We start from the raw sequence: 27509 nt of genomic DNA on the forward strand, positions 1-27509 counted from the left end.
TCTTTAATAACAACAAGTCACAACGACACGTTTCATAAACACATGCAAACGTTTAGCAACACACCACCACGTCAGCGCTATGCATTGTGGGATATGTGCAACCTTGACCACGCCCCTTTTCGTGAAAACTCACTTCTATGACAATAAGAGTCAATTATGTTGTTACTTTTAAACGAGAGAGTGCAATATTTAGATGTAACCACACAAACATTCACAAAAACTAAATCAAGTCAAGAAACAAACACAGTTTACAAACGTTCTCTCACAGCTACAGATGATGCTGATGATGAGGATGAGGATGAGGATGATGAAGCAGCAGTCTGTCAGACTGGCGATCATTGATTAACCAGATGTACTTCAAAATAAAAGCTCCAAATAACAAAGGTTTCACGATCACATTGAAGCTGGCAGGAAGTTATCATATTGCGACGCCACATTAACACTACTGCGCATGCTCCATGTGGCCACTCGTGGTACTGCAACAACAAATACTCAAACAATTTTCCCATTGAGCACAAAAGTAAATGAGTGTCCACAGAACACCTCGAGACATGGACTTTTATAGATCTTTATATTTAATATTTTTAATTCATAGAGTTCCATATTTGTAAAAAGGCCATAAAAAGCCAGAGTGACGTCACAGCGGCACAAATGTGAATAATGTGAAAAAAACACGACAAAGCAGGTTTCAGTGATTTATTCGTCGCTCATTAACATTGAATTCCAAACTGATTATCGATGTTTTAACAGACTTCAGACTGCAGAGCTGTTCATAACGTTCATACGTTTGATGAACCCATGAATTTGAATTAACCATGAATGGAAGAATAGACGGAAGAACAGACGTGCTCCCATAGACTCATCAGTCTTCATAACCACACCGCTGGGTCCTGGAGACTCTGCTCTGTCCATGTCTTTCTCCACACTATCACGCGCACACGCACGCACACACACACACACACACACACACACACACACACACACCATTAGGTGTTCCACAGTAAAAGTACTTCATAAACATGTTATATCAGAAAATGGCTTGTGATACTTAAATACTGTACTGGATACACTGTCTCTTACTTTGTCTTTGAGGCTCCACCTTCACCACCGAAGAGAATCTTTTGCTCCATAGACCTCACACGGATCCTAAACTTTGCTCCGTCCATGTCTTTCTTCACATAATCATTCTTTTACTGGACCTCAGTCATTCTGAGACACACACACACACACACTAAATCATCATATATGATCATATATTATCATTATAATCACAGCAACACTCACCTCTCTGTCCTTGTGCTGCGCAGTTCAAATGGCAACTGAAACAAAGTCACAGAATAGTCTTACTTCCTCTGCACTTCTAGGAAAAGACTCTATATATGTGACGCAGTGTGCCATCCAGCAGCTTGGAACCAGCTATTTATATATTATATTATATATACTGTATGTCGGGCCACACGGTGGTGAAGTGGTTAGCACTCTCGCCGTTTTTGTGAATGTTTGTGTGGTTACATCTAAATATTGAACTCTCTCGTTTAAAAGTAACAACATAATTGACTCTTATTGTCATAGAAGTGAGTTTTCACGAAAAGGGGCGTGGTCAAGGTTGCACATATCCCACAATGCATAGCGCTGACGTGGTGGTGTGTTGCTAAACGTTTGCATGTGTTTATGAAACGTGTCGTTGTGACTTGTTGTGATTAAAGAGTGAATATTTGAGTGACTTGTTGTGATTAAAGAGTGAATATTGTCGTGTCGTGAATGTAAAAACAATGTTTGACGTAAAGTGTTGTAAAGTGGACCGTAAGTGAAGAAGGTGTGACAGAGAATGGCTTGGTCCGCGGTAACAGGTGAACAGTAGATCACTCTTGTTTCTCTTCAGATCGTAAAAATCTTTCGCCTTTTACTAAAGATTTCCGTGGAGAGGAGCAATAAGAGTATAACTCAATTTTTTGATGCCCTGTTAACGCGGGGCTTTCTCTCTGTGTGCAAAGTTAAAAATCTCACTAAATAAACTTCTCAGTGACTCTAGTGTTGATGTGAGTTTATTATCCTGACACGGAGCAGTGATCGTGCACGTGAGCCTTACACCACGTGACTTCCTGTTCTAGTGCTCAGTCAGAAAGTAAGTATTTCTATTACTGACATATAAATGTACGGAAGCCCATTTGTGTGTCGCAAAAGCATGACTCAGTATTTGGTGCATGGATCTGTATCCGTGCTGTTTAGCACATGTTTGTAGCTGTTGGTCAATGAAGGAAAAGCAACTTGAGCTTCATCTGCACCAGAGCTGTTTCCTTTGTTGCTTTCTCTTGACAGTAGAGTCTGAAATGACGTGATTCATTCACGTCTAAAGTCGCCTTCAGCGATGGGATCCATGTAGGTCTGTTAAGCCTTGTCTCACCAACTTGCTTCTGTTGCTTTGGCACATATGAGGAATCAAGACATCAGCCTAAGTCATTATTTTCAGATACTAAATCATTATAATGACATACTAAGTCATTATTTTCAGATAATAAATCATTATAATGACATACTAAGTCATTATTTTCAGATACTAAATCATTACGAGATACCAAGTCATTATTTTGAGATACTAAGTCATTATTTTGAGATACTAAGTCTTTTTCAGATACTAAATCATAATGAGATACTAAGTCATTATTTTCAGATACTAAATCATTATAATGAGATACTAAGTCATTATTTTGAGATACTAAGTCATTATAATGAATCTCAGGATCTTTCTTTCATCACAGTGGCAGAAATGGGCTTCAGCATATTCGTGTGAATATTGAAACATTAATGCTCGTGAGTGAAAGTTGAAGAAGTCAGTTTTCATGGCTCAGGCCTGGTAATGATCCATCGTTTCTGAGGCTCCACACTGTCCTCAGCCTCAGTCGTTCACCATGAGAGAAAACAAAGACACAGTCCTTCAATCTGGAAATGTATTTATTCTACTAATGGAAATGTTAAAGCAGAACTCAGAGCACAGCAGTCATTCACAACAGGATCTCCTAGTGATTCCTTCCACTGACAATAACCTGCTTTTCTTTGCATTTTCAAATAGTCAATTTAAATTAGTACCTAAACAAATTAAAAAGGCAAGCAAGCCAATACAGATCCTTAGGAACATTATACATTTTAAAAGCCAAAAACTGTACGCGTCATGAACATGGCCATGTTTTCCACAAATCAAAGCATTTTCATCTAATGAATATACAAATACTTTCTTATATATATGAAAATAAAAAGACTAAACGACACAGAGGGCGGACGACGTCACTACAAACAAAGACCTAACAACAGTTACAGTTCTTCAAGTGTTGTGCAATGCCCCACATAATCTTTATCATATTTTAGCATGTTCCCCAGAGGACGAACCCCAACGACTTCAATGTTTTTTTTCCACTTTTCTATTTTGTCTTTAGCATCAGGAAACACGAGCACAGCATCAACATCACGTGCGTTAAGTACAGTCATTATTGAACAGAAACAACAACACGATAGCAAACACCTGTGAATGAAGCTTTAAATCTGATGCTAAGTCATTTCACCTTCAACTGAAACATGAACACAGGTGAGAGGGAAGCAGTGGCACAAGCTCATCATCATCATCATCATCATCATCATCTGTGACTGTAGCCTAAAAGAAAAACAAGTCTACAACTAAAACAGTACACTGACATGTTCTCTTGTTTGTGTAACAGCAAATGAAGCTGCAGTTAAACAGAAACATTTGTAGCTTATAAAACAGAAAAGAGACAGTGCATACAACAACAACTTATGACTTTAGTATGTTATGAACACAGAAGCTTACAAACTGTCGTAATCTTTCTTGTCTTTTTTGCCTTCGCCCTCAAAGCTGTCCGTCCCGTCGCTGTTGTCCCGGCGACGCTTGCGGCTGTTGCGGATGTTGAAGCGCGGGTTCATCTGTGGCAGAGGGTCCATGCCCAGAACTTTGTGGATCTGACGGAACGCCAGCAGCCTCAGCGCAAACTGTGGGGACACAGACACAGAGCAGATACAGTCAGCCACCAGCAGAGGGCGATCCAGCTGAATGACTCACTGCCTTCATGTTTATGAAAACTCAGGAGCACTTTTAGTTTGGATACATGTCGACATATATTTACACTTTCTATGGATCTATGCGAGGAAACTAAAATTAAACTGACAGAATATAACACTAAATATTTGTTAGCAGTATTTTATATTACAAGACAAATAATGACTGCATTATTAAATGTATTACATTCAACATTAAATTACAGATGAGCTTATTAGATCATGATATATCAAAACAAACACTTCAGCATGAGCCACACCCACCCACCAACACACACGTCAAATTCCCTGCATGTGCACTCACATGGTCAATAAAGCGTGAATGATCATGTGACGTGTATTTTCAGGTGTATTAGTGTGAATGATCATGTGATGTGTAATTTCAGGTGTATTAGTGTGAATGATCATGTGATGTGTAATTTCAGGTGTATTGGTGTGAATGATCATGTGATGTGTAATTTCAGGTGTATTGGTGTGAATGATCATGTGATGTGTATTTTCAGGTGTATTAGTGTGAATGATCATGTGATGTGTAATTTCAGGTGTATTAGTGTGAATGATCATGTGATGTGTAATTTCAGGTGTATTAGTGTGAATGATCATGTGATGTGTATTTTCAGGTGTATTAGTGTGAATGATCATGTGATGTGTAATTTCAGGTGTATTAGTGTGAATGATCATGTGATGTGTATTTTCAGGTGTATTAGTGTGGACGCAGAGGAGTGCAAATCCACATCTGTTTGGGTGCAAATTGATGAAGCTTGAAAACGTGGTTTTAAAGCATAAATGTAGTCGTAGTCCTACTTGAAGGCGCCTGACCAGCACCATCTCCAGCTCATTTTCCAGAATTCAAATCAAACCCATTCCCTTGCATCTCACTCAGACTCATAGTTCTTTAACGTTCTAGAATGTCTCATTTAAGAGCTTGTACTTGGGCACTTGAGGTGATGTCCTCCCTCTGTTGCTCCTCCATGGGCACCAGAGTGTCCACGGGTTTCTTCTCACATGGATCGACCAATCCTGGCCCACCTGTTCAAACACAACACATCATCAGGTCACTCATTCTTCATCAGGTCGCCCTCTTGTGGTCGTGTGTGTGATTTACAACACACAGGTCTATAGACAGGGAAAGATGGTAGCCATGGTAACAGCTGCATGTTGGGTACAGGGAAACAAACGCAGCTCAGCTAACTCGTAGCAACATCTGACTCACTGATGCATATTAACACCGCTAACATCACAGTTACATTATTACAGAGACTTACCGGGGAGTAAAATCCCAGAGGAAATACATTCAAAGATCCGTCTCAGTGCGTCGCCTGGGCTGAGCGGGGCGGAGGCGCTGCTGATGGCCTTCTCTACCAGCAGCTCCATGGCCTGGACACACAAACGCACATCTGTAAGTCCCTGTAAACTAAACACATTACACCATTATAAATGAGCTGTCGTGTGTATGTTCACTCTCCGCCCAGTAATATCCACCTGTTCTGCACAGGAAGAACTAACTAACGAGGAAAAGAAGAGAGACAACAGCGTCATTCTGCTAATGTTGAGACAAATGTTCAACCATATAAAACACAGTGTGTGTGAGTGTGTGTGTGTGTGTCATCCCTCAAACCACCTCCACCGTTTCTTTGTAAATTGGATGCAAGGCTTGAAGACGACCTAAAGTTGGTGTGACGTGATCAGATCTGAGGGTCAACAGTTTAAAAACAACAACAACAACAACAACAACAACAACACTCACCCATCCTGGAAAGGACGACCACGTAGGGACTCGTTGACAGAGGTCTCGCAGGATTCGGATGATGATCACACATGACTGAAGTCCGTTAGCTCTAGCCTTTTGGTGTAATAAAAGTTAGGTTTACGGTGCAACCAACCAAGCAAGACAAGACAATGGACTAAACGAGTAAAAGCAGCTCTGTTATAGAGGTCCAAACACTACTGTGCATAATGGAAGCTTGAGTACGGTTTGAAGTGTGTACAATTTTGCAATCAGCTGCCATTCCCAGTAGTCTTGTACCTCATCGTTAGTAAGGGAGCTCAAAGTTTGCAAGATGCACAAGAAATGAGGACGTTTCTTGCCATCTTCTAAACCCTGAGCCCAGGTTTATCCAAGTATCTCACAAACAGGTACTTCAAAGTACAAGAGTCCACCTGAGAGGAGAGTACAGGGACTGAAAGAGCAAAGGACATCCGTGCTACTTTGCATGTGCTTCTGCTCAGGTAGCAGGATCACAGGAAACTACACAGATGCTCCTCTTTCTCTCACTCCCCATTCTACAAAATTATACAGAATATAAAAACAATACAAATGTCGAACATGAAAGCACTTCTTGATGGCACAACTATGTGCAAAGTGTTTGTGCAGCCTTATGGAATTACATGGAATCATAGTACTTGAAAAAAGAGAATACAAGGATGCCAGTTCTTGATGAAATAACTTTTGTTCCATAAGAGCTTGAAATAATCTCAGATTTATAATCAACACATGTGATGGACATTGACCAGATTGTTGCAAGTGGCATCCTTGAATATGTTTTTTTTTTCCTTTTCTTTTTATACTTTAAATAGTTGTTGTTCTTTTTCCTCATTATAAAATGAAAACCAAATGTGGAACACAAATAAAAGAAGAAACAAATAAGAAAGAATGCATCTCATAAGGCTACAATAAGAAAGTAAAATGATGTTCCGAACCTGGAACCACTTAGCGTGGCGCAGAGCAGCCAGAGCGTCAAGGCATTTTTGCCTTTCCAAGACGTCCGCTGGGTCTTTCACCAAACCCGAGGTTACATCTAAAAATGGATTTGAAGTGTCAACATGGTGATGGGGAATGGGTGTTTGACCAGGTCAGTGAGGCTGGCAGAGAACAAACACAATGCCACACATACCAATGTTCTTTGTTCCTATGACAACCACCAATTGGTCGCCCATTTCATGATTGTAAAAAAATAAAATAAAAAGATTGTGGCATTAAAAAAATAAAGCTAGAAATCAACACACTGCCCAGAGTGAGTAGACACGAGTAACTCATTCTAATGTCTAAGAGTTTTCTGACTCTGTGTGTTTGTAAAGCAGCAGTCTGAGCTAAATAACACTTAACTGTTTGGAAGCCAAAACCATTTTATCAGGTAAAATTGTAAAGCTTATCATTACCTTGACTATTACTAAAGTCTTTGACATTTTAGTCGGTTTTTTTTTTGTTTTATTTTTTTAAAACAGAGGGGCGGCTTCTGTGCAGAGGGCTAATCGTCAGAGTGACCTGATAAAAAGTGGCGTGGCAATAGTAGGTGTGGCAAAGTTTTTGGGATGTGAGACAACCTTGGTCAAAAATCCTTCCGAAGCTGTTGGGCCTTACTAAACCTCAAATGGGAGACAATGTACTGGCATTGTTTTCCTTTCTCTCTTTTTGTGTTGAAAGAAAAAGAGTCTGTGCTGACTGAGGAAGATCACCACTAATTTACTTATAAAAAAATAAATAAAAAGGAGGAGGAAGCAATGGGTGCTAAAGAAGAGAAAACAAACATGAGAACTTACAGCAAACAAAGGGGTTAGGCTATCACTGCATGCATACCTAAAACCAGTGGGTTGGAATAAGAGCCCAACAATCATTATATACCAGCAGCTGCACACAGGTCCAACCACAGATTCCTCAGGCAGCCATCTTACCTGAACTCTAAACAATACTCCCCTAAGAATCATTTGAAATAATCAGATTTCAAAGTCATTAATGCACATATTCACAGTGTCACATTTGAAATGATCTGTGCTCATCTTTCCAGTAACAGAAATAGAAAAGCTTCAGACGTCTTAACATCTATCATTGAGCCCAATTGTGAGTCCTACGTGTGCAAAGAAAAAAGAAAGAAAAAAAAAAAAAATCAACTCAGGGGAGCACTTCAGAACAGTGGACCTCGGTACGGTGAGTGTTCACCAGAACACAAAAGGAAGATTTGTTTCCTGTGGGAACATAACATCCAGTTTCCTCTGCCTCAGGTCAAATCAATAATATCAATAACTAAGTCCAAATTTCAATTGGAGGAATGGAAGGAAGGGTCTCCTGTTGCCCGTTTCATTCACCTTCTGCAGGAAAGACCGTTGAAAATTTGGAGAATAGATAAGTGTAATGCATGTCTCCCAACAGTTAAAATGGAAACAGAATACCCCGGAACACAGGAAACAAAATAGAATCTCACCTGGGAATAACTAGACTTAACACAATGCAAACACTGATCATGCTGGTTTCAAAGGATAAAGAGAGCATTTGAGAGGTAAGAGTTACAGAGCACAAAGCACAAGAGCAATACTGCTGGCACTAAAATTATCTGCTGCACAGGATGATTCAATTTGTTGAGGGTGAAAAAAGTTCCAATATTATCTAAATATAATGTTTAATTGAAAAGGAACAATCCAATGTAATGATTGGACGCTGTTTAAGTGAAGTGAAGTATGACATTTCTACAGGTCACAGACTGAGCCGAACAACCCGACAGCTGATGTCCACAAACATGAGCTTGCACTTCCTCAGTTGCCTCGTCATTTCTGATTTTGACAAATCAAAATGAATCACGTACGAAGTGCAAGTTGCCAGAGGGATTGGATTTAAAGGCCAACATGATAATCATTGTGCAGCGCCAGCAGGACAGTGCTCTTCAGGGTGTCAACCAACGTATTGAGACTGATTTCATAGAAGAGAGAGCAGAAAGACAAGTAAAGAAGTGCAATGGGAAAAGGGCTGTGATGGGATTCCAACCTCCATCCCGGCCGCTCTCCTCTCTGATAATGGGGGAAGTCAGCGTGATCGTCACTTGCATCTTTGGCTCGGTACAGGACGTCAGGATGATGGCTGCCTCCTGGATCGAGCCCTTGACCTCGTATTTCTCTGGTGTTACGATCTGAAAGAAAGTGTGAAGATTTAAAAACAAAACACCGGGATTTTAAACTGCTTTAGTTCTAAAGATTATAGCGATGTCAAAGTGGAAACGTGTAACATCTGTAAAGACAGTACGGTTAGTTGTTTAGGGAGGTGCTCCACGATGCGGGTAAGCAGGCTCTTGGTGGGCTTTTCTGAGCAGAGCAAAACCAGGTTGACGTTTTTGTCCCCACGCAGGAGCAAGCCTTTAGCCAGGACTCCAACCCTCATCACTCCTTTCAGGGCTCTACACAGCAACAAGGGGAGAAAAGAGGTTCAAACTGCATCATCTGTGTTTATCACTGGTTAACAGCCACTGCCTTCGTCTGATAAATAAGGTCCTCGGCTGAGAGAAAACTGCCACCGTCTGCCTTATACGAGTTAGTGCATTCAGTGTCAGTCAGCAGCCCAAAGATCCCACCTGTCTTTACAGGATTCCTTCTTGTCTTTATCCTCTTCACTGGCCTTGTCCTTGTCCTTGTCTTTGTCCTTGTCCTGGTCTGTAATTATGTCTGAGACCAGTTTGAGGGCCCGTTCTGTAATAGATACGATCTTCTGGATGGACTGGAGCTCATCCTCCGACGGGTAGATGGCTGCGTGCTTCGTCATGACGTATCGATCGTCTGAAGAATCAGGACGACGCGGGGGCTGAAGGACACAGAGGTACACAACTACGACTCAGACGGGCCATGACGTTCAAATCATGCTGATAGAACATTCAATTTATACAAACACAAAACATCGTCTCATGACATTCCCAGCTTCTCGTCTCTAATGTTACTTTTAAACCTTTACGAGATGAATAAAACTATAGCAGGACACATGAGGCAACGGGAAACCCAAGCTTTCCTGGTTTTAATTGTAGACCACTGCCTGCTGAATGCTGACCAACACCCCTGCTGCAAAATGACTCTTTATTTAAACACTGGAATTTACTATTAATCTGGCCATTATTTTCTCAATTTTCTAAAAAAGATGATGTTCTCAAATGTCTTGTATTGTCTACAAACCATAAATATTCAGTCGCAATGATTTCTTTGTTATATGGAGCAAAGAAACCAGGAAATATTCACTTTTAAGAAGCTGAAAAAAAAAAATGTTCTCACCAATCAATCCTTTCAATTATTAAAATATGCAAATGAATCACATATAATAATGGTTGCTTCCCTAAAAACAAACATCAAGTTAATTTATTATTGCATCACATATTTGAAGGTGGTTTAAGTGAACAGTTTATACTTTATGTCTGTCCATGACTAACTACAGCAAACATTCCTGCAGGCTTTGATTTCATTTCCACTATCTAACCAATCAAGTGACAAACATACCACAGGGCCCTGAGGCTGCAGACCAGGCATGCCAGGCCTCACTCCAAGTAGACCAGGAGGACCAGGAGGTCCCTGTGGATAAGCTCCATCTGGCAGACGACGACGCTCGTCCCAGTGGTGCTGCTCCTCCTCCATACGTCTCCAGTACATGTCTTCTTCGTAACGCCTGAAAATAAAAATCACAGTCCCATCTTCATCTTCGACTTCTGCCACACAACCAAGAATACATGAAGTATCTCTTCTTGACATGCATTAAGGAGTGACTATACCTCATCTCCATCCTCCAGCGCTCCTCTTCCTCTCTTCTTCTCCAGTATTCCTCCTTCTGCATTTGCTTTCTCATCTTTTCTTCCTGAATCTTCCGAGCTCGGATGCTGGGCTTCACCTCTACCTGCAGCTCTGGGTTCACCTTTTTCTACAACACATAAGAGTTTAATGTTAAACACCGTGTTTCCTGGACTGGGACGCCTCATTAAAAACATGCAATAAAAACTAAGGCGTGGAATGGCTTTTAAATAATTGATATTTTTAGGTAACGTTATATTATCTTTATTACATGTATAAAAACACAAGTGAATACAAAAGTCTTTCATTTACAGAAAGTGTCGACTTTTCAGGAACAAGTTACAGACCTTGTACTGCAGACGATGCCGTCGACCTTTGAGATGCATTTCCTTTGCATTGGGGTCGTTGAAGCTACATTCACACAGCTTGCAGTGGAAGCGGATGACTTTGCCTTCATCGTTTCGGACCTACGCACAAATTCAATTACTCTTCTGCGCCGTAAGTGTAGCTTGGTTCAAGTCAACGCAGAGTTTGGTCAAAACTTACTTCCTCCACATAGTCATGACCGACAGGCTGGACGTCACTCTGCAGTGCAGCCAGGGCAGATGTGGACAGAGAATCTGACACGTCAGTCTTGGGGTCTTGAACACCTGTAGAGGGCGCTGCAGGCTTAGAAGCGTCCATTTTGACCTCCGCTCTCGACTCCTCAATATTTACTGTGGTCTGCAACTTATTGCCACCTGTGTTTCAGAAATTTTAAGGGTCATTTTAGACAGTGTTGACTTTTTTTTTTATCTACTCTACTACCTATTGTTTTACGATACTTCACTACAACTAAAAACAGACAACAATTTACTAACCAACAAAATTAATCTTGGGAGTGTTGAGTTTCTTCCCAGCCGAGGCGGAGTTGGCAGCAGAGTGGTTGTTGGTTAATGTGTTCTTGAGACCTGCAACACCACTGCTGACCATGTTGACCGGCTTCAGGTATGGAGGACTGGAGCTGGCGGCAGCAGAGGAGGAGGCAGCCGAACACAGAGAGCTGCTGGTGCTGCTCAGGGTGACTGTGGAGGTCTTACTGGCTGCAGCCGTGGTGGACGATGATGTCTGGGTGACCATACTGGGCTCAGTCGACGGAATAGGCTTCCCAAGTTTGGTATGGAGCTTCACCACCTGGGGGGTGATAAAATGAATGTTTATGCTGGTGTCTGTGTACACCTGTAGGGAGCTCCACAGAGAAAAAGGCTTCAATGTGACCAGACCTACAAATACAAATAAGACAATACAAGCCTTGGCTTGACCTGTAGCCCCTGACTGATAAAAGCCCACTCATACCTTCTGGTGCTTGGCTCCACGGATGTGGGCAGCATAGGCATCAGCACCAGTGCAGGAAACATCACAGAGTTCACAGCGGAGCTGGTTCTGAGCACTGCGGGCCAATGCACCTCCACCACTGCTGCTACTGCTGCTGCTGCTGTTGTTGCTGCTCTGGGAAACCTTCAGAGCCGCTTCCTTCTTCTTGTGCTTCTGCCCTTCCAGATGCTCCTTGTACGTCTATCAAATTCAGAGGGAGGAATATTAGTTTCACAACTAATTGTTAACTACACAGTCATCTCAAAGTTGGTTCATCTGTCTTTTTTTTTTTTTAAACATTTATAATGCTGTGGTCATGCACTTAATGCAGAGAACTCACTTGTGGACCAGCACAGCTGATCTTACAGACATCGCAATAGTGGATCTGGGGGGGTTTGGGTGGTTGCTTGGGCCGAAGCGGTTTATTTTGAAAGGTGGGTTTTTTTGTGAAGGTGTTGCCCGTCCATGCTGCTGTTGCCGCCACAGCTGCCACTGCCTGCTTCTGCTGCTGCTGCTGCTGGTGCTGCTGCTGCTGCTGCTGCTGCTGGTGGTAGTAGCTGGAGGCTGCAGAGTAAACGGCTGCTTCATAGCCAGAGTACGAGGTTCCTATGAAGAATTCAAGCTGTATTTTAGACCAGCTGATAAAACAGTATACACAGCCGTTTCATGAAAATGCCAATATACGCATATATACATACATCATGATTTACTTTGCTTTTTTTCCCCGTTTCTTTGGTAAAGAAGGGAAAACCAAAAAAATTAGGGCTGCAACAATTAATCCACTATTGATCAATTTATACTAAATTAAACATCGACTATATGGATAATCGACTGATCGTTTGCTTTTTTAATAACAATCTCACAGATTTTGCAGCTTCTTAAGCGTGAATATTTCCGATTCCTTTGCTCAATAAGAAAGAAATCATTTAAACTGAATAATTTTGGTTTGTGAACAAAACCAGACATTTAAAAACACCTGGTCTGGGAAACAACAACCGACATTTAATCAGTTAATCGATAAGATAATTAACAGATTAATGGATTGTGAAAAACAATTGTGAGTTGCAGGCCTATAAAGAATACTCATTTATGAAACTGATAAATCAGAGAACTATATTGTAAGAAAAACACACACTCAATTATAAAAAATATTGCAGGCATTGATGACAGCTTTATCAGCATATTCACATTTAGAGTTGGCTGAAAAAACAGCGAGAGCTAGAGACTGAGAGTAATCCTTTAGCAAGTATTTCATACAATGATTATCAGGGTTGGCTGAGGAAGTCAAACTTGTACACAAACTGCAAACAGCATTTCAAAAATCCAACACCGCAGTATCAAACTTACCAGAGTAGGTGACGGCATTCGTGCTGTAGGTTGGACTTTGAGAGTAAGAGGGGACCACGGAGGCTGCAGCAGCGACAGGCTGGACAGTGGATGTTACGGGGTAGATAGAAAAAGTGGATGATGCTGGACTGGGAGCAGCAGGCTTTATCACCGTCACTTGTCGCGCCTGCTGGCTCTGGGTGTATGATGTTACGCCCTGGCTATATCCTGGTTTAGGTGCTAGGAAACATAAAAACAACTTTGATGAAGACAAAAAAAAAATCTGACAAAACTGTGTGCCCATGTTGGGCATAAATATAGTATACCTGTCTGGTAATAGGAATCTGCCACACTGGGCTGTGCAGCAGCAACCGCTGCTGTAGCAGTGGGCTGCTGGTAATACTGCTTACTGTCATAGGCGACAGCTGGAGCAGTGGAGCGGACATAGGAGTAGGTATCCTGCAAAGTAAAACAGAGAGTGGTTCAAGTCTTTGGGCATTGTGGTCAGCACTTTGCTTCAAGGGGTCTCAGTTGACATAGGACCCCTAATAACAGTAATAATTAGGTTGAGTACATAATCTGGCACCACCCTTGCCCAGTCAACCCTAAAAATGTCTCATCTGTGAAGAAATCAAGTGTACCTGGTAGTTCTGCGAGGTGACCGGTGGTGGGGGTGGAGGGACTTCCGGCTGGCGCTGAGGGTAGCCATAATCAGTTGCAGTGTGGGTAGGTTGGTATCCTCCGTACGCTGCAGCAGTAGCAGCTGCCACAGCAACAGGAGCAGGCCTAGCCACAGCTACTGTGGCTGCAGTGGGAGCATAGGCTGCTGCTACCGTGTGTGCCGCCACAGGTGCTTGATGCACGGTGTAACTGGCCACTGTGGTGGGATGTGTGTATGCTACCCCAGCAGCTGGCTGATGACTAGTGGGGTGACACAAAGGAGAGAATTATCAAAGGATAGCTGCTGCTGCTGTTGTTGTGTTTCCCAATAAAAGGTCACCACCATAAGCTAATTAGTCAAACTCCCATCACTGTACTGAGTTTGTTTACTAAATAATCACAACAATCAAATCCCTCTAATATTTCAACTGTTTTGAGGCCAAAACTACCACGGCTTGTGCCAAGGGAATTTTGACTTCACTTCTAATTGTGACAATAATGATAATAATAAATGTGTATTTAATGATTTTTAAATGTTTTAAAAGCAGTCCAATATCCAGATAGTTATTTTGAGCTTTCAAACAATACCAATACTGGCTATCAGATAAGAAGAATATTAAAACCGATTAAATGAGCAGTCTACGGTTATCAAACAAAAGTGGTTTTACCAGTAACATTAATTAGGGTTCCACTCCAGGTTTAAGAGAGCCAGGGTCGTGCTCTTTATAGACGGGTCAAAATAAATACTTGACCCTTGTTTGCGCTAAAACAACAAATCTAATGGTGGCCTAAGACTTTTGGATAGTCACTACCTCTTGGCTGTCTTTTGGACTGACACAATTTATGGTCTCTCCAATTGACTGGAATAGACAGCCATGAGTGTCAAATTAGAATAGACTATTGTACTTTATGCTTTTGGAGTGGCTATTTTCCAGTGATCTTTAGAGAGCCGATGCAGGACACTTCCCACAGGTCTGTCTTTCCTAGATTGAGATGTAGAAACCTGAGTCCTACCCTGGGTCAGACCCCAGAGTGTTTATCTCTCTCTCCATGTAACGCAGCATCACTCGCTTTAACGAACCCCCGCCGTTCATTCTGGTGAACAACTTGAACACACGCAGCCTGTGAGCTTCACTGACGCAGTGCCGTGCACAGTCTGGACGGCAGCTTCCGTCCAACTGCCGCAGCAGAGGGATAAGCGCCCCCTCCCCCCGCCTGAACAATGGAGACAGTCTGCATATACCTGAACAACACACACACACACACACTAAGCTAAGCTAAGCTAACGTGTGAGCTCAGTAAACGCGACGACACGACACGCTGTCAAACACCAGAGTCATCTCACCTGTACTGGGCGGCAGCGCCATGGGTAAATCCAAAATAATTGCCGGTGGCCATTTTGGCATCTTCACCAAGCCGGCTGGGCACTGCAGAGGACACACACACACACACACACAGGAGAACAAGCTAAGCTAAGCGCTAACAGCAAGCTACAGTGCGCTGTCCAAGGACTACACACTATTCTCGCCGATGTAATGTCACGTAAACGCTTTTTACACTGATTTCACGTGAGTGTCAAATATCCTCCACGTCTGAAACGATACTTACCATAGGTGAAGGAGACTACAGGACATATAGGAATCATTGGTTTCGTATGTTATACCGACGCCAGAGATCTTCACCAGCCTATTTATATTACATGTCGCACCCGGAAATGACACCGCGGCGCATGCGTGAAAACCATCAAAGAGGGGACGTCAGGGTGCGGTCCGGGTCCGGGTTCGTGCACTGGTCCGGTCCACGATCAAAGTTGTTCGTCGTTGGATTGTTTGCTTAATAGTCCTTGAGCAAACAATATTGAACGCACATGAGGAGACTGAAAAAATTAAATACCGCAATTTAAAACATTTTATATATATATATATATATATACATATATATATATATATATATATATATATATATACATATATATAATATAAATTGAGCTATGGTCCATTTGTGTCTTTATTACTCAAATCTACAACAACTACTACTACTAATAATAATACTAATTAGAATTAGACTTAGAATTTAGACAACCCAGACCAATACAATGTGCAGTATACATTACACTGTCAACAGTAAACCTTTAATTTGTAATAACTAACTAACTACAAACATATTAGCATATGTTTTCGTTGTGTTATGTAAAACCAAAATATTTCACAAACAGCTTACATATACTGATATACGTGTGAAAGGGTAAATGCATTTTAGTTATAAATATTTGATTGCGTGTTTATACAACATTTTTTTTATTTGTTGAATTCAGTATTTATGATATTCTGTTTGCAGAGTTAGAGCTGTGTTTTTAACTGTGTTTTTAGGTCTAGGTGGGGTCAAATAATATAACGTTCCAAGCAAACCAAGTATATTCAGTAAATAAATCAGAGATCAAATATAAAGATGTTAAGATACTTTAGTGAACACAATGGATACTTTTTTTTATAAAATGAAATTAAATGATTTACCAATAGCCTCAGGGTAAATATCATCAACATTGGACAACTATTACAGTATATTCACATCAGTTGGACAAAAAGAACATAAAAGTAGAAGAAGGTTAAATATTATATCATTTATAAATGATATTCTATTGAAATCATCAGTATAGTAATGCAATTTCCACCTGTCTTACCTGATTTCCTCTGCTGTATTCCAGTAGAACAGCACATACAGGCCTGTAGTCACGTATATCAATAAATTGGGTAGTTTTTACTAGACGTACAAAGCTAAAAGAGAGGGAGCTAAATAAAAACAAGGGGCCGAGCCCTCTGGTTCCAGTTCTGTTCATTTTTAAATTTCTTTTACAGGTGAGGTAACTTGATGTGTGTGTCAATGCAGGAGCAGGAAACAAATAACATGTTATCTTGCAGGTGGAATACAGTTCGGGGTCCTTGAGTTTGAAACATGTGTCCTAGACACACTGCACATTTTCCATAATGATGGAGTCGGAGAGAAGTGACAGCAGAGAGTGGAGATTAACTCTCTCCCAGAAAACTGGGCGGTACTGGGGTGTGTAATGGTTGCTGTGGGTTTTCTTTCTAACATTGTTATGCAAATTGTTTTTGTGGTTCAGGAAAGCAAACTTTATAACAGACCATCTGTCAGACATCTCTGCTCACAGACAAACACGCCTCCAATAGCAGCTGTTATTGGAGACAACACATTCCAACTACTTGTGTTACTGGTTACATGAAGACAGAGGTTTGCCTTCCAATCAAAATAATGATTTGTACATAATATATCAGCCTTCTACGAACAAGATAAGAGCAAGAGACCAAGAGTGGTCCGTCACTGGAGGTCACATTTCTCAAAAAGGCTCAGTGGTGAGAGTTCCACATGTCACATGTCATATTAATTGTGTTTTTCCTTTACATCTGTGTAGTATTGTGGGCTAAATGCCTGTCTAAATGTCTGTCTGCCTGTAACCAAGATAAATTGAGCAGTTTTAAAAGCTGATTGGGGCTAGGTCATATTTTGATTAGTTGGGTCACTATTTGATTAACTGATTAAGGCAGATTGGATGGAAAAGCAAATAGCTTGATTTGTGCATCTTATGAATGAGAGTGGTTATTTATTCTGATTCTGAGTTTAATGACTAATAATTTGAATTGCTCCACTGAAACAACAGCAATTGCCCAGCTCAATAAAATCAATGTAGACCAACACCAACACCTGAAATGTAAAATGTTGATCTAGATCATATGAATTTATTAACAATAAATGTGTGAGGTAAACAAAACCAAATAGATGGAACACTCATAGAAAGGAAATGTTAGTCCTTGGAATAAAAGTGAATGAATGAATGAATAAATACCTTTATTTCGGTTGATTTCTTATAAAAAGTAAACATTAAGCAAGATCATTTAACACATAAAACATTACACTATAGATTGAACTGTCAATTCACATTGTAAGTTGTGATCATTTTACATTTCAAATCTTTTTTGTAACCCCAAAAGAGTTTGACACTAGTTTGAAACTATTTCAATTAACCATTGAATTCCATAACTGTCCCCAAAACTAACACACATCTGTATTTAACATTTGTTCTCACTTTGCAAGTTTCAAACACAAGTAATCCTCACTCCAGACCACTAGGTGGCGACAATGCACCATTGTGTTGTTTACGAGCTGCCATTGAAGCTCAAAAAGGAGAATTCCCAGCTTGCACTGCGCATACTGTTGTCCGACATTATTACCAAACTCATGAACAAGTGAACACTAGAAGAACCTGCGAGTGTCCAACATGAGCGCCGGGCGGACCGTCCTCAGCATGGTCGTTGTGCTGGGAGCTGGTGTTGGGTCGTGGGTCATGATCGTCTCAAGACCAGACGATCAGAAAACGGTGATCAGGGTAACAGGGCTCACACCGTAACACTGCCCATGGTCTCTGTGACTGTACCTGTCTGTCTGACTGTGACTGTGCCTGTCTGTCTGTAACTGTGCCTGTATGTCTGTCTGGCTGTACCTGTATGTAACTGTACGTCTGTCTGTAACTGTGCCTGTCTGTCTGACTGTTACTGTGCCTGTCTGTATGTCTGTATAGAATAGAATAGAATAGAAAATACTTTATTCATCCCCAAGGGGAAATTGTTTTAACATAGCAGCAATACAAACAAATATTATAAACATAAAATGTAAATTGTGCAACAGTGAGAAAAAAAAAAAGAAAGTGCAATAATAAAGGAGTGGCATAATGGAGTGCAATGTCATACTGTAGAAAATGTGCATTGTGCAAATGAGCATTATTTTTTTTGTACTATTACAGAGAGAGTAACTGCTTGTCTGTCTGTCTGTAACTGCTTGTCTGTATGTCTGTAACTGTGCCTGTCTGTATGTCTGTAACTGCTTGTCTGTCTGACTGTAACTGCTTGTCTGTATGTCTGTAACTGCTTGTCTGTCTGACTGTAACTGCTTGTCTGTATGTCTGTAACTGCTTGTCTGTCTGACTGTAACTGTGCCTGTCTGTATGTCTGTAACTGCTTGTCTGTATGTCTGTAACTGCTTGTCTGTATGTCTGTAACTGCTTGTCTGTATGTCTGTAACTGCTTGTCTGTCTGACTGTAACTGTGCCTGTCTGTATGTCTGTAACTGCTTGTCTGTATGTCTGTAACTGCTTGTCTGTATGTCTGTAACTGCTTGTCTGTCTGACTGTAACTGTGCCTGTCTGTATGTCTGTAACTGCTTGTCTGTATGTCTGTAACTGCTTGTCTGTAACTGCTTGTCTGTCTGACTGTAACTGCTTGTCTGTATGTCTGTAACTGCTTGTCTGTCTGACTGTAACTGTGCCTGTCTGTATGTCTGTAACTGCTTGTCTGTATGTCTGTAACTGCTTGTCTGTATGTCTGTAACTGCTTGTCTGTCTGACTGTAACTGTGCCTGTCTGTATGTCTGTAACTGCTTGTCTGTATGTCTGTAACTGCTTGTCTGTATGTCTGTAACTGCTTGTCTGTCTGACTGTAACTGTGCCTGTCTGTATGTCTGTAACTGCTTGTCTGTATGTCTGTAACTGCTTGTCTGTAACTGCTTGTCTGTCTGACTGTAACTGCTTGTCTGTATGTCTGTAACTGCTTGTCTGTCTGACTGTAACTGTGCCTGTCTGTATGTCTGTAACTGCTTGTCTGTAACTGCTTGTCTGTCTGACTGTAACTGTGCCTGTCTGTATGTCTGTAACTGCTTGTCTGTATGCCTGTAACTGTGCCTGTCTGTCTGACTGTAACTCTCTGTGTGACTGTAATTGGGACAGCGTCTGTGTGTTAGCCGTAGAATCACGGTCAATTAGCACTTATTTCCTGTTTTAGTTTCCCAGTAAATCAGTGGTACACATATTTAACCGTAGACTGTTTGTGTGTTTGTTATTGACTGTTTTTTTGTTGAGAGTCGCAGACCAATGAGAGCCATTGAAATGTTGACATTAGTCAGTGAATCATGTTGCTGGAATGGAAATAATGCATTAGCATTAGCATCTACTGAGGCTAGCACTGACACCCAAAACAGAAAGACATTAATACGATACATTTAAGAATGCTCACAGTATTCCACAGCCCTGTCAAATATATCACGTTTTGAATGTACGTGCTTCTGTCTGTACTGGTCACCAGAACCTGCCTGAATCAAACCCAGCGCGATTGGCGGAGTCGAGGAGGAGGAACATAATGGCGATGCAGGCTCTCAAAGACACTGTTGAATCGAGCGACGACACTGCTGGAGGAACCTCAGGATCTGTGAAATAGACCAAAACAGCTGCTGCTCCTCCTGCTGCTGCTCCTGCTGCTGCTGCTGCTGCTGCTGCGCCTCCTGCTGCTGCATGGCACACAGGGCAACACAGCCTGTTCAATTGAAGATGGACATTTATTATTGTCTAATTTTCAGCTCTGATGTATGTGTTCCATGTGAAAACAAGTTGACTTAATTAAAACTCTCTACCAAAGCACATCCAGTATATACAGCATTAGTGCTTAGAGCTCTGATAGCTGACATCACACAACCATGGAAACAACACCGTTTACGTCTACAGACACTAGACAACACAGAAATCAGACAATATAAATATGTTTTCATCATAAAACTGAAGCAGAACCAGAACAGTCAGAGAACAGTTTACCTGATCCCCACAGACATAGAGAGGACGAGAAGCTTTGATATGAAACATGCTCACAGTGAGCAGAAGAAGACGGAGTAATGGGAACAAACACAAGCAACAGATTTTGTCTTGGTAAATCATGGACAGACTAAATTTATGCTAAAGTCATGTTCCATTATTATTACGCGACCCCTAACCTTCCAGTGACAACAACACTATCTTTAGCCGGGAGACTCCAGAGTTGAATGTTTGTCACAAAGCCAGATTGTGGCCATTTGTTTCCGTCCAGGCTCTTGTAAACGTTCAGTGACCCTCTGGAGTATGATGAAGAGAAGTTAATGAGGAAGTTGAAGATGTCAGGACACTGGAGTCATTTTGGACTGATACTGTATGTGAAGAGATAGATTGAATTTGTCAGAGTACACAGCCTGACCAATATTTAATGACTATGACACCACAGCCTCACTCTTGACTCACTGATACATTTCTTTTTATAAGTTGAAGAATAGCAACACTTATATAAAATAACAAACCAGAGGCATCTCAAATAAGATAATGTAAAGATACAATTGGTGAAATGTATAAAATTGAGCTAATAAATCAAAGACCAAGAAATAACTCAGAGCTAAGAATATATATATATATATATATTTTTACATAAATCACTTCCCTGTTTTCCTTCACAGTTAATAAAGTATTTTATTAAAAACACATGGAAAACTGCAGCAGAACATCATGTGCGTTCTCACAGATAGAGGTTATTGTTTAAATAAAGAGTTTGCAATCCTGTAGCCCAAGGGCCACATGAGGCCCTGTGATCAATTTTATGAGGCCCGCCACCTTAATGTCTGTTTTTGAGAATCGTTATGGAATCATTTTGCATCATAAATGTTTCTTGCGCCCTTTATATCATTCTGTATCATAACAAACACTTTTAATTTGAAATTGTGGAACATATGTCACATGTGTCATTGCTATATCATGGTAAAAATAGTATCATGATATAATTTGAAGCTCCTTTTGTTTTCACTTGACCAGCCCCTGAACAGACTTGAAGCTCACAGAGGCTGCTATCCAGCATAGAGTCACATAAAACAAAATGTGTTCCCTGTGGCAACATGATTATTAGTGTCACACAAGATGTTCTGGTTTTATTTGAACATAATGGCATGTGCGTTATAATCTGTTGCCCCCATTCTCTTGCCGTACGGTTTTTGTATTAATGTATCGTGTCAAGAAGCACGTCCTGAATTATTCTTACAGAGTTTTGAAACACTGTAAAGGAAAAGGCCACGTTTGTACGTGAATAGAGTAGACACATACAGGTACATGAGTTACAAATTAACAAACTAATTAATATTCCTTTATGTATGTATTTATTGACGTGTGTAGGTAGGGAAATACATATGTATCATTTAAATTTAATTAGTTGTCATTTGAAATGAATGAATGTCGCGTTAGGGGAGAAAAAACGGTCAAACCTCCTCGCGCCGGAAAGTCCATTAATTTCCGCTTCCGGTGAAGAACCCCGCTCTACTTCATCCCGTCATGTAAGCATTTACAGTTTAATCATAATAAGAGTAAACGTGTGGTACGTGTGATACGTGTTTGTTTGATAAATAACGCGGGTGTGTGTGACGCTCCATGGCTAACACCGCTCAGTGTCCTGCTAAAAGACAGCTAACGACGCAGCGTACATCTGCTAACGTTAGCTACCGCGGCTAACGTGTGCGCCGGGGTTAGCTTAGCTCGCTAACGAACTTCCGTGGTCCAGCGTCGCCTCGGCCATTCATTAGCTCTGTGTTTACGAGACTTAACACGTTAACACTCTGGGCTTCACGCCGCGACTGTGACCGTGAAATCAGAGGAAATTAAATGTCCGTCAAAAGAGCTGCAACATTCAAACGGGAGAACGGGAGCGTACTAACGCATCACCCGAGACCTCATACGGTGGATGGATGTAAGCTGTCAGGGGAGAGACCTCGCGTGGACTGTGTATGCAAATCAAAGTCTTCTTATTTATGCTTTCACACAGATGTAAACACCAATATAGCAGTTTGCATCACTGATGCTGCTGCTGCTGCTGCTGCTGCTGCTTCCGCTTTACGACCCAGTTACTGAGGCGACCAACGGTTACAGACTACTGAATACCATTGTGTTCATTGTCTGTTAACGCTGTACGTTTAAAAAAGATGCTTTTATAATTATAAATGATGACATCCAAAACATATCTTGACTCCATCATGAGACCACACAAGAGCTACTAACAGGCTCTGATGGGTTGTTTTTTTTTGCATTGTGTCGTCACAGAAACCATTTCCACAGTATACATCTGTATCTTTAAATTAAATATGCACAATATTGGACTTTCTGCCATTATGTCAATATATTGGGAGTGATAGTGATCAGCTTGGGCTGATAGTCGATACCAAAACCGATATGGTTTTTCCTGCGCTTAACTGCAGAGGTCATTTAGTCTCTTCTGTAGTGAAATGAATAACATTTTCTTGACTGAGCCAAATAAATAAGCGTAAAAAATAATAGAAGAAGTCAAAGAGGTAACGGCCTATTTAGCCTACTGTTGTTGTCATAATAGTCATAATATGACAATATTATTGGCAGATACTGGTGTGTTTGCAGATATCCAATAATACAATTTAAAGCCAATAACTGCTGATGTTGAAATTGTGAATCCCTTTTTAAATATTACCAGCACCAACGCACTGCTGTGTCCAACTCACTGTCTGAACAGACTTTTACACGCACAGTTTGATTCTTATGTATGAAACTTTAAAACAGAAACTAGAGACTTTTTAAATAAAACATGTAGGAGGTGCGATATTATCGCCATGATATCAGTATCATCCATATTGAATATCATCAAACACACCAAGATCCCCAAGTATGACAGGTAAAACAGTAGGCTGAATAGGAGACTACCTCCTTGTCTTCTATGCTGGCGCCCTCTCCAGGTATTATTTCATTTTGTACAATGAAGCAATCTTATATCTACGTCGGCTGCAACATGAGTATTCAAAGTATGTATATTATGTTAATTTCAATACAAACCTGACCTCTGCAGTTGGTCGCAGGGAAAACTCTATATATATATATATATATATATATATATATATATATATATATATATATATATATCTGTGTCGTTTATCAACCCAAGTACTCTAGATTGGGATATCTGCAAGAAGGATATTGCTCTTATTTGTCACTTGCACCATATTGTTTTTAAAACTATTAAAATAAAATTTTCAGGGTTTGTATGGGTGCTTGAAATCCTTGAAAATGCTTGAATTTTTATGTTGTGTTTTCAAGGTTTGGTAAGTGCTTGAATTTTGAATAAAGTTCTTAAAAATGCTTGAAATACTGACTGTATTTCTTTCACAAAAAAATTCTGAATAATGTTCTTATTAGATGGAGGAATGAATAAATACTAAAAACTGGACCTCGCGTGTTTGTGTGACAATGACTGTTATAAGACATGATTTTGGTTGTTGATGACTAAATTCTATCTCTTTTAATGTGATAGAAACATATAGTTGGTAATTTATCACAGCTGCAACATGGTGGAAAAGCATTATAAATAACCTTAGAAGTGCTTGAATTTGACCTTGGAAAGGGTCTATGAACCATGTTATTTGCATAGCACATTTAAAACAATGTTGCAAAGTACTTTACAATAAAAATAAATATTAAAACAAAATAAAGAAATAAAATCCAACAGTTAAGAAGAAGCCCTGAGATAAACGTCAGTTACAGGTGACAAATACATATATATTACCAAAAATAATTGTTATTCTGTGAAATCTGTGAGTACTAGTATTTGACTTTAAAAAATGTATTCTATCTGTGTAAGTATTTATATACTGTAAGTGTGTGTGTTTTACAGAGACGTGAAGCCTTTAAAGCATTTCTTTTTACATTTTCATGAATTGTAATTATTCTGGTCATGAGATTTGTGACATGAAATCTTGATATCGTCCTATGCCTGTCTAGCATGAATATAATGTCCAAAAGACATTAGATGATATCCTTGTTATGTTCTTGGACAGTTACTGGTCACTTTATTATTCTGTAAATTATAAATATAATTCTGCATTTAAATTAATCAATCAATTTTCTTCTGTATGCACACTATCATCTCCATTCTATAAAACACAATGTTTTAAGTTTCAAGACCTTTTAGGGTCACATGAGTGGGAGCTGTCAAACACTAGAGGGTGCTACAGTATGTGATTTGATGTTTGTTCCCTGTGTCAGCAGAATGCCCAAATCAAAAGAAGTGCTCTCTTCCACATCTGGAAGTGACTCCGACAGTGAAGTTGAGACCAAGGTTTGTGTTAAAAATGCCTCTGATTTCTTTTGTCTTCTGTGAATACCTTTTTATACAATGAAAGTTTTGACAGTTCTGTGTAGAGCCGTGTTTTTCAGTCCTGCTCCTGAAGACGTCACTGCCCTGCGTGCTTTAGATGTTTCCCTGCTCCACCACACCTGATTCAAATGAGTGGGTCATTATCAGGCTTTTGTAGAGCTTGATTACAAGCTGACCATTTGAATCAAGTGTGTTGGAGCAGGGAAACATCTGAACTATGCAGGACACTGTGTTCCCAGGACCAGCACGAGAAACCCTGGACATTAAGGGCATCTCACTTTCTACATTGTATGACATTACCAGACAAATTGCTATTTCTTTGCGCATGTTGTATTTTTGTTGCTTATTTTCAGCATTGTGTCTTTAATAGTAGAGTCTAAACTCCTATTTAGGAACATGACATACATGTACAGCACTTTTAAACCCTTTAAAACACAACCTCTAATCATTATCCTTTGTAGTGGACAGCAAAACATGCTATCTGTCTTGTTTTTAACTCTTATGTCCATACGTGTCAGACACTTGTTGGAGCTACAGTGTCAGTGATGGGAAATGAAGACTTCCATGCACAAATCTAAAGGACATTTGTTAGCATCATTACATTCTGCTGTACTTGACCCAGTGTCTGCTGGAAGGAACCAGTGGGAAACATCTAAATCGAAACCCTTTTCCTCTGGGTTACATCTATCCTACGTATATGTTGGTTATGTCAAAAATGAAGCAGTGAAAGCGCATGTTATTTTGAGACACACTGGTAAGGGACTGATGTTGAGACATATTTCAATGCTAGGTACTGCAAAGCCTCTTGAATCAGCATAATTACATAATAGCAGCTGCTTTACAAGGAAGAGAAGAGCCGGGAATGTATTAACAGTGTTCCTGTCCATCAGTTTGAACGCAAGGGATAGAGCAGGATGGGGGCAGGTGATCCGCTGTGGTGAAGAATAACACGACTGTTGATCAGTTTCTAAACCTTCACCCAATCCCCTCTATTATGATGTATTTCTTTCATTATCATCTCAACTGTTCTTAGCTGGTGCCTTCTATAAAACAATTAAACCTGGACTATATATATGTCTTATTTATTTATTATTCTTTATTTGTTGTTTTTAGGCAAAGAGAAAGAAGCCCAGCGTTCAGGAGAAACCGTCCAAGAAACCAAAGAGTGGGGAGAGTTCGAAGCCCAGTGGTTCTGCCAAGGCCAGCAGCAATGGTGATGACAACATGTTCCAGGTGGGTTTCACAGGTCCACACGAGTTACGCTTTATTTAATTCTGCAGAGTTTTTCATCTAGTTTCACTTTCTGTGTGTAACCTTTCTAATTTACTGTGTCCTCTTCACATATGAACAAACTATAGACTATGTTCATAATAATTTGTTGATTAATTGCTCGATGAATCGAGTTGTTTTGTCTATAAAATGTCAAAAACTATTGGAAGGCGTTTCTGAAATGAGGTTGTTTGAACTCACCGGACAGAATCACAAAGTTCATAAAGTGTCTTTATATTTAAAAAGTACATTTGGATGAGGAACAGACTCTTACAATGAGGACGGAAATCATCAGAAAGAGCAGCTGCTGACAGCCACTTTGCTTCTTGCAGATTGGGAAGATGAGATATGTCAGCGTCCGGGAGTTCAAAGGTAAAGTCCTGATTGACATCAGAGAGTACTGGATGAACCAAGAAGGGGAGATGAAGCCGGGGAAGAAAGGTAATGACAGCAGTAAGGGCTGCACATGCTGCAGATCTGAGTGTGTGTGACATCCATATGGTTCTTGTCTATGTGATAATCTACTGCAGGAGCGGGAAAGATGGACGTTTGATGTCTGTAGCCATTTTGCAGTTGTGCTGTAAGACAACGTTTCAAGTGGTTTTTACTGTTGCAGGAATCTCCCTGAACCCCGAACAATGGAGCCAGCTGAAGGACCAGATCTCAGAGATCGATGATGCCATTAAGAGAATATAAGCATTCCTCTCTCTCAGTGTTACCTGTTGGCAGATGAGTTTTGTAAAAAAGTCTGGGTTTGTTTTCTAATGGATTTGTTTAACTTGTAGCCGTATAGACCCAGTGTTTGTGTCTGCATACTCTTGTTTTCTGTGTGACCTTTGAATTGGAGCAGATTTAGTGAAAGGAAGCAGTTGGATCTTCATGGTGGTTCAGTTTAGTGTTCATCAATACACTGTTTTTGTATTGAATAATAAAAATGAGGCACTAACATAATAGTGTTTAGTTAATGTGTAAGTCCATGTGTAATATCACTGCTTTTCATTGTAATTGAAATTGATATTAAATTGGATTATTAAAGCTACGGTCACGTGTGGGAAATGTAGGCTGTATTTGTGCTGACATCTCTCAGGTCAGCCGTCGTTACCAGTCGATGAGGCAGTATTTGTGCTGACATCACTCAGGTCAGCCGTCGTTACCAGTCGATGAGGCTGTATTTGTGCTGACATCACTCAGGTCAGCCGTCGTTACCAGTCGATGAGGCTGTATTTGTGCTGACATCTCTCAGGTCAGCCGTCGTTACCGACACCAGTCGATGAGGCTGTATTTGTGCTG

At 40.5% G+C, this 27509-nt stretch overlaps 3 protein-coding genes, 1 long non-coding RNA gene and 1 other non-coding gene across 8 annotated transcripts; 3 read left to right on the forward strand and 2 right to left on the reverse strand.

Annotated features, from left to right (window-relative positions):
- Nucleotides 1-605: 605 nt before the first annotated feature.
- Nucleotides 606-1351, reverse strand: LOC131464445 (uncharacterized). The gene is made up of 3 exons (XR_009241177.1): nt 1285-1351; nt 1081-1209; nt 606-925 (listed from the first exon to the last, which is right to left on the reverse strand). It is a non-coding gene; the product is annotated as an uncharacterized LOC131464445 (long non-coding RNA).
- A 511-nt stretch (nt 1352-1862) lies between these two features.
- On the forward strand, nt 1863-1976 carry LOC131464732 (U5 spliceosomal RNA). Its single transcript, XR_009241231.1, has one exon. It is a non-coding gene; the product is annotated as a U5 spliceosomal RNA (small nuclear RNA).
- A 958-nt stretch (nt 1977-2934) lies between these two features.
- On the reverse strand, nt 2935-15649 carry zfr (zinc finger RNA binding protein). 2 transcript variants are annotated; one of them, XM_058635803.1, is made up of 20 exons: nt 15541-15649; nt 15278-15359; nt 13914-14193; nt 13599-13731; nt 13294-13512; nt 12287-12552; nt 11929-12147; nt 11454-11766; nt 11140-11333; nt 10941-11060; nt 10578-10723; nt 10309-10474; nt 9402-9628; nt 9077-9227; nt 8822-8963; nt 6766-6863; nt 5813-5908; nt 5331-5442; nt 4997-5094; nt 2935-3999 (listed from the first exon to the last, which is right to left on the reverse strand). In XM_058635803.1, the coding sequence occupies exons 1-20, from the start codon at nt 15575-15577 to the stop codon at nt 3817-3819; spliced, it is 3282 nt and encodes a 1093-aa protein (XP_058491786.1). In that variant the 5' UTR covers nt 15578-15649; the 3' UTR covers nt 2935-3816. The 2 variants fall into 2 exon arrangements, with proteins under 2 accessions (XP_058491786.1, XP_058491787.1); XM_058635804.1 differs by lacking the exons at nt 2935-3999; nt 4997-5094; nt 5331-5442; nt 6766-6863.
- A 2475-nt stretch (nt 15650-18124) lies between these two features.
- LOC131464595 (ubiquinol-cytochrome-c reductase complex assembly factor 3) lies at nt 18125-20413 on the forward strand. Of its 2 annotated transcripts, none has more exons than XM_058637167.1 (2): nt 18125-18334; nt 20082-20413. In XM_058637167.1, exons 1-2 carry the CDS (start codon nt 18227-18229, stop codon nt 20211-20213), a joined length of 240 nt encoding a protein of 79 aa, XP_058493150.1. In that variant the 5' UTR covers nt 18125-18226; the 3' UTR covers nt 20214-20413. The 2 variants fall into 2 exon arrangements, 1 of the variants encoding a protein (XP_058493150.1); XR_009241187.1 differs by having other exon boundaries at nt 18185-18325; nt 20082-20219.
- Nucleotides 20414-22003: 1590 nt separating this feature from the next.
- On the forward strand, nt 22004-27258 carry sub1b (SUB1 regulator of transcription b). 2 transcript variants are annotated; one of them, XM_058637165.1, is made up of 5 exons: nt 22004-22113; nt 24842-24911; nt 26064-26183; nt 26552-26660; nt 26836-27258. In XM_058637165.1, the coding sequence occupies exons 2-5, from the start codon at nt 24843-24845 to the stop codon at nt 26913-26915; spliced, it is 378 nt and encodes a 125-aa protein (XP_058493148.1). In that variant the 5' UTR covers nt 22004-22113; nt 24842; the 3' UTR covers nt 26916-27258. The 2 variants fall into 2 exon arrangements, with proteins under 2 accessions (XP_058493148.1, XP_058493149.1); XM_058637166.1 differs by having other exon boundaries at nt 22086-22113; nt 24839-24911.
- The last annotated feature ends 251 nt before the right edge of the window (nt 27259-27509 follow it).

Source organism: Solea solea, chromosome 8, assembly GCF_958295425.1.
Source record: "Solea solea chromosome 8, fSolSol10.1, whole genome shotgun sequence".
Classification (NCBI taxonomy): Eukaryota; Metazoa; Chordata; class Actinopteri; order Pleuronectiformes; family Soleidae; genus Solea; species Solea solea.

Excerpts from the sequence above, each read along its gene's own strand:
- zfr (XM_058635803.1), bottom strand. The coding sequence starts at position 15,577 with ATGATTCCTATATGTCCTGTAGTCTCCTTCACCTATG. Across the intron at positions 13,732-13,913 it reads TCACCTCGCAGAACTACCAG|GATACCTACTCCTATGTCCG; the intron begins GTACACTTGATT and ends TTTACTTTGCAG. Across the intron at positions 4,000-4,996 it reads ACATCACCTCAAGTGCCCAA|TTTGCGCTGAGGCTGCTGGC; the intron begins GTACAAGCTCTT and ends GTGTCCCCACAG.
- LOC131464595 (XM_058637167.1), top strand. The coding sequence starts at position 18,227 with ATGAGCGCCGGGCGGACCGTCCTCAGCATGGTCGTTGTGCTGGGAGCT. Across the intron at positions 18,335-20,081 it reads ATCAGAAAACGGTGATCAGG|AACCTGCCTGAATCAAACCC; the intron begins GTAACAGGGCTC and ends ACTGGTCACCAG.
- sub1b (XM_058637165.1), top strand. The coding sequence starts at position 24,843 with ATGCCCAAATCAAAAGAAGTGCTCTCTTCCACATCTGGAAGTGACTCC. Across the intron at positions 24,912-26,063 it reads ACAGTGAAGTTGAGACCAAG|GCAAAGAGAAAGAAGCCCAG; the intron begins GTTTGTGTTAAA and ends TGTTGTTTTTAG. Across the intron at positions 26,184-26,551 it reads GTGATGACAACATGTTCCAG|ATTGGGAAGATGAGATATGT; the intron begins GTGGGTTTCACA and ends TGCTTCTTGCAG.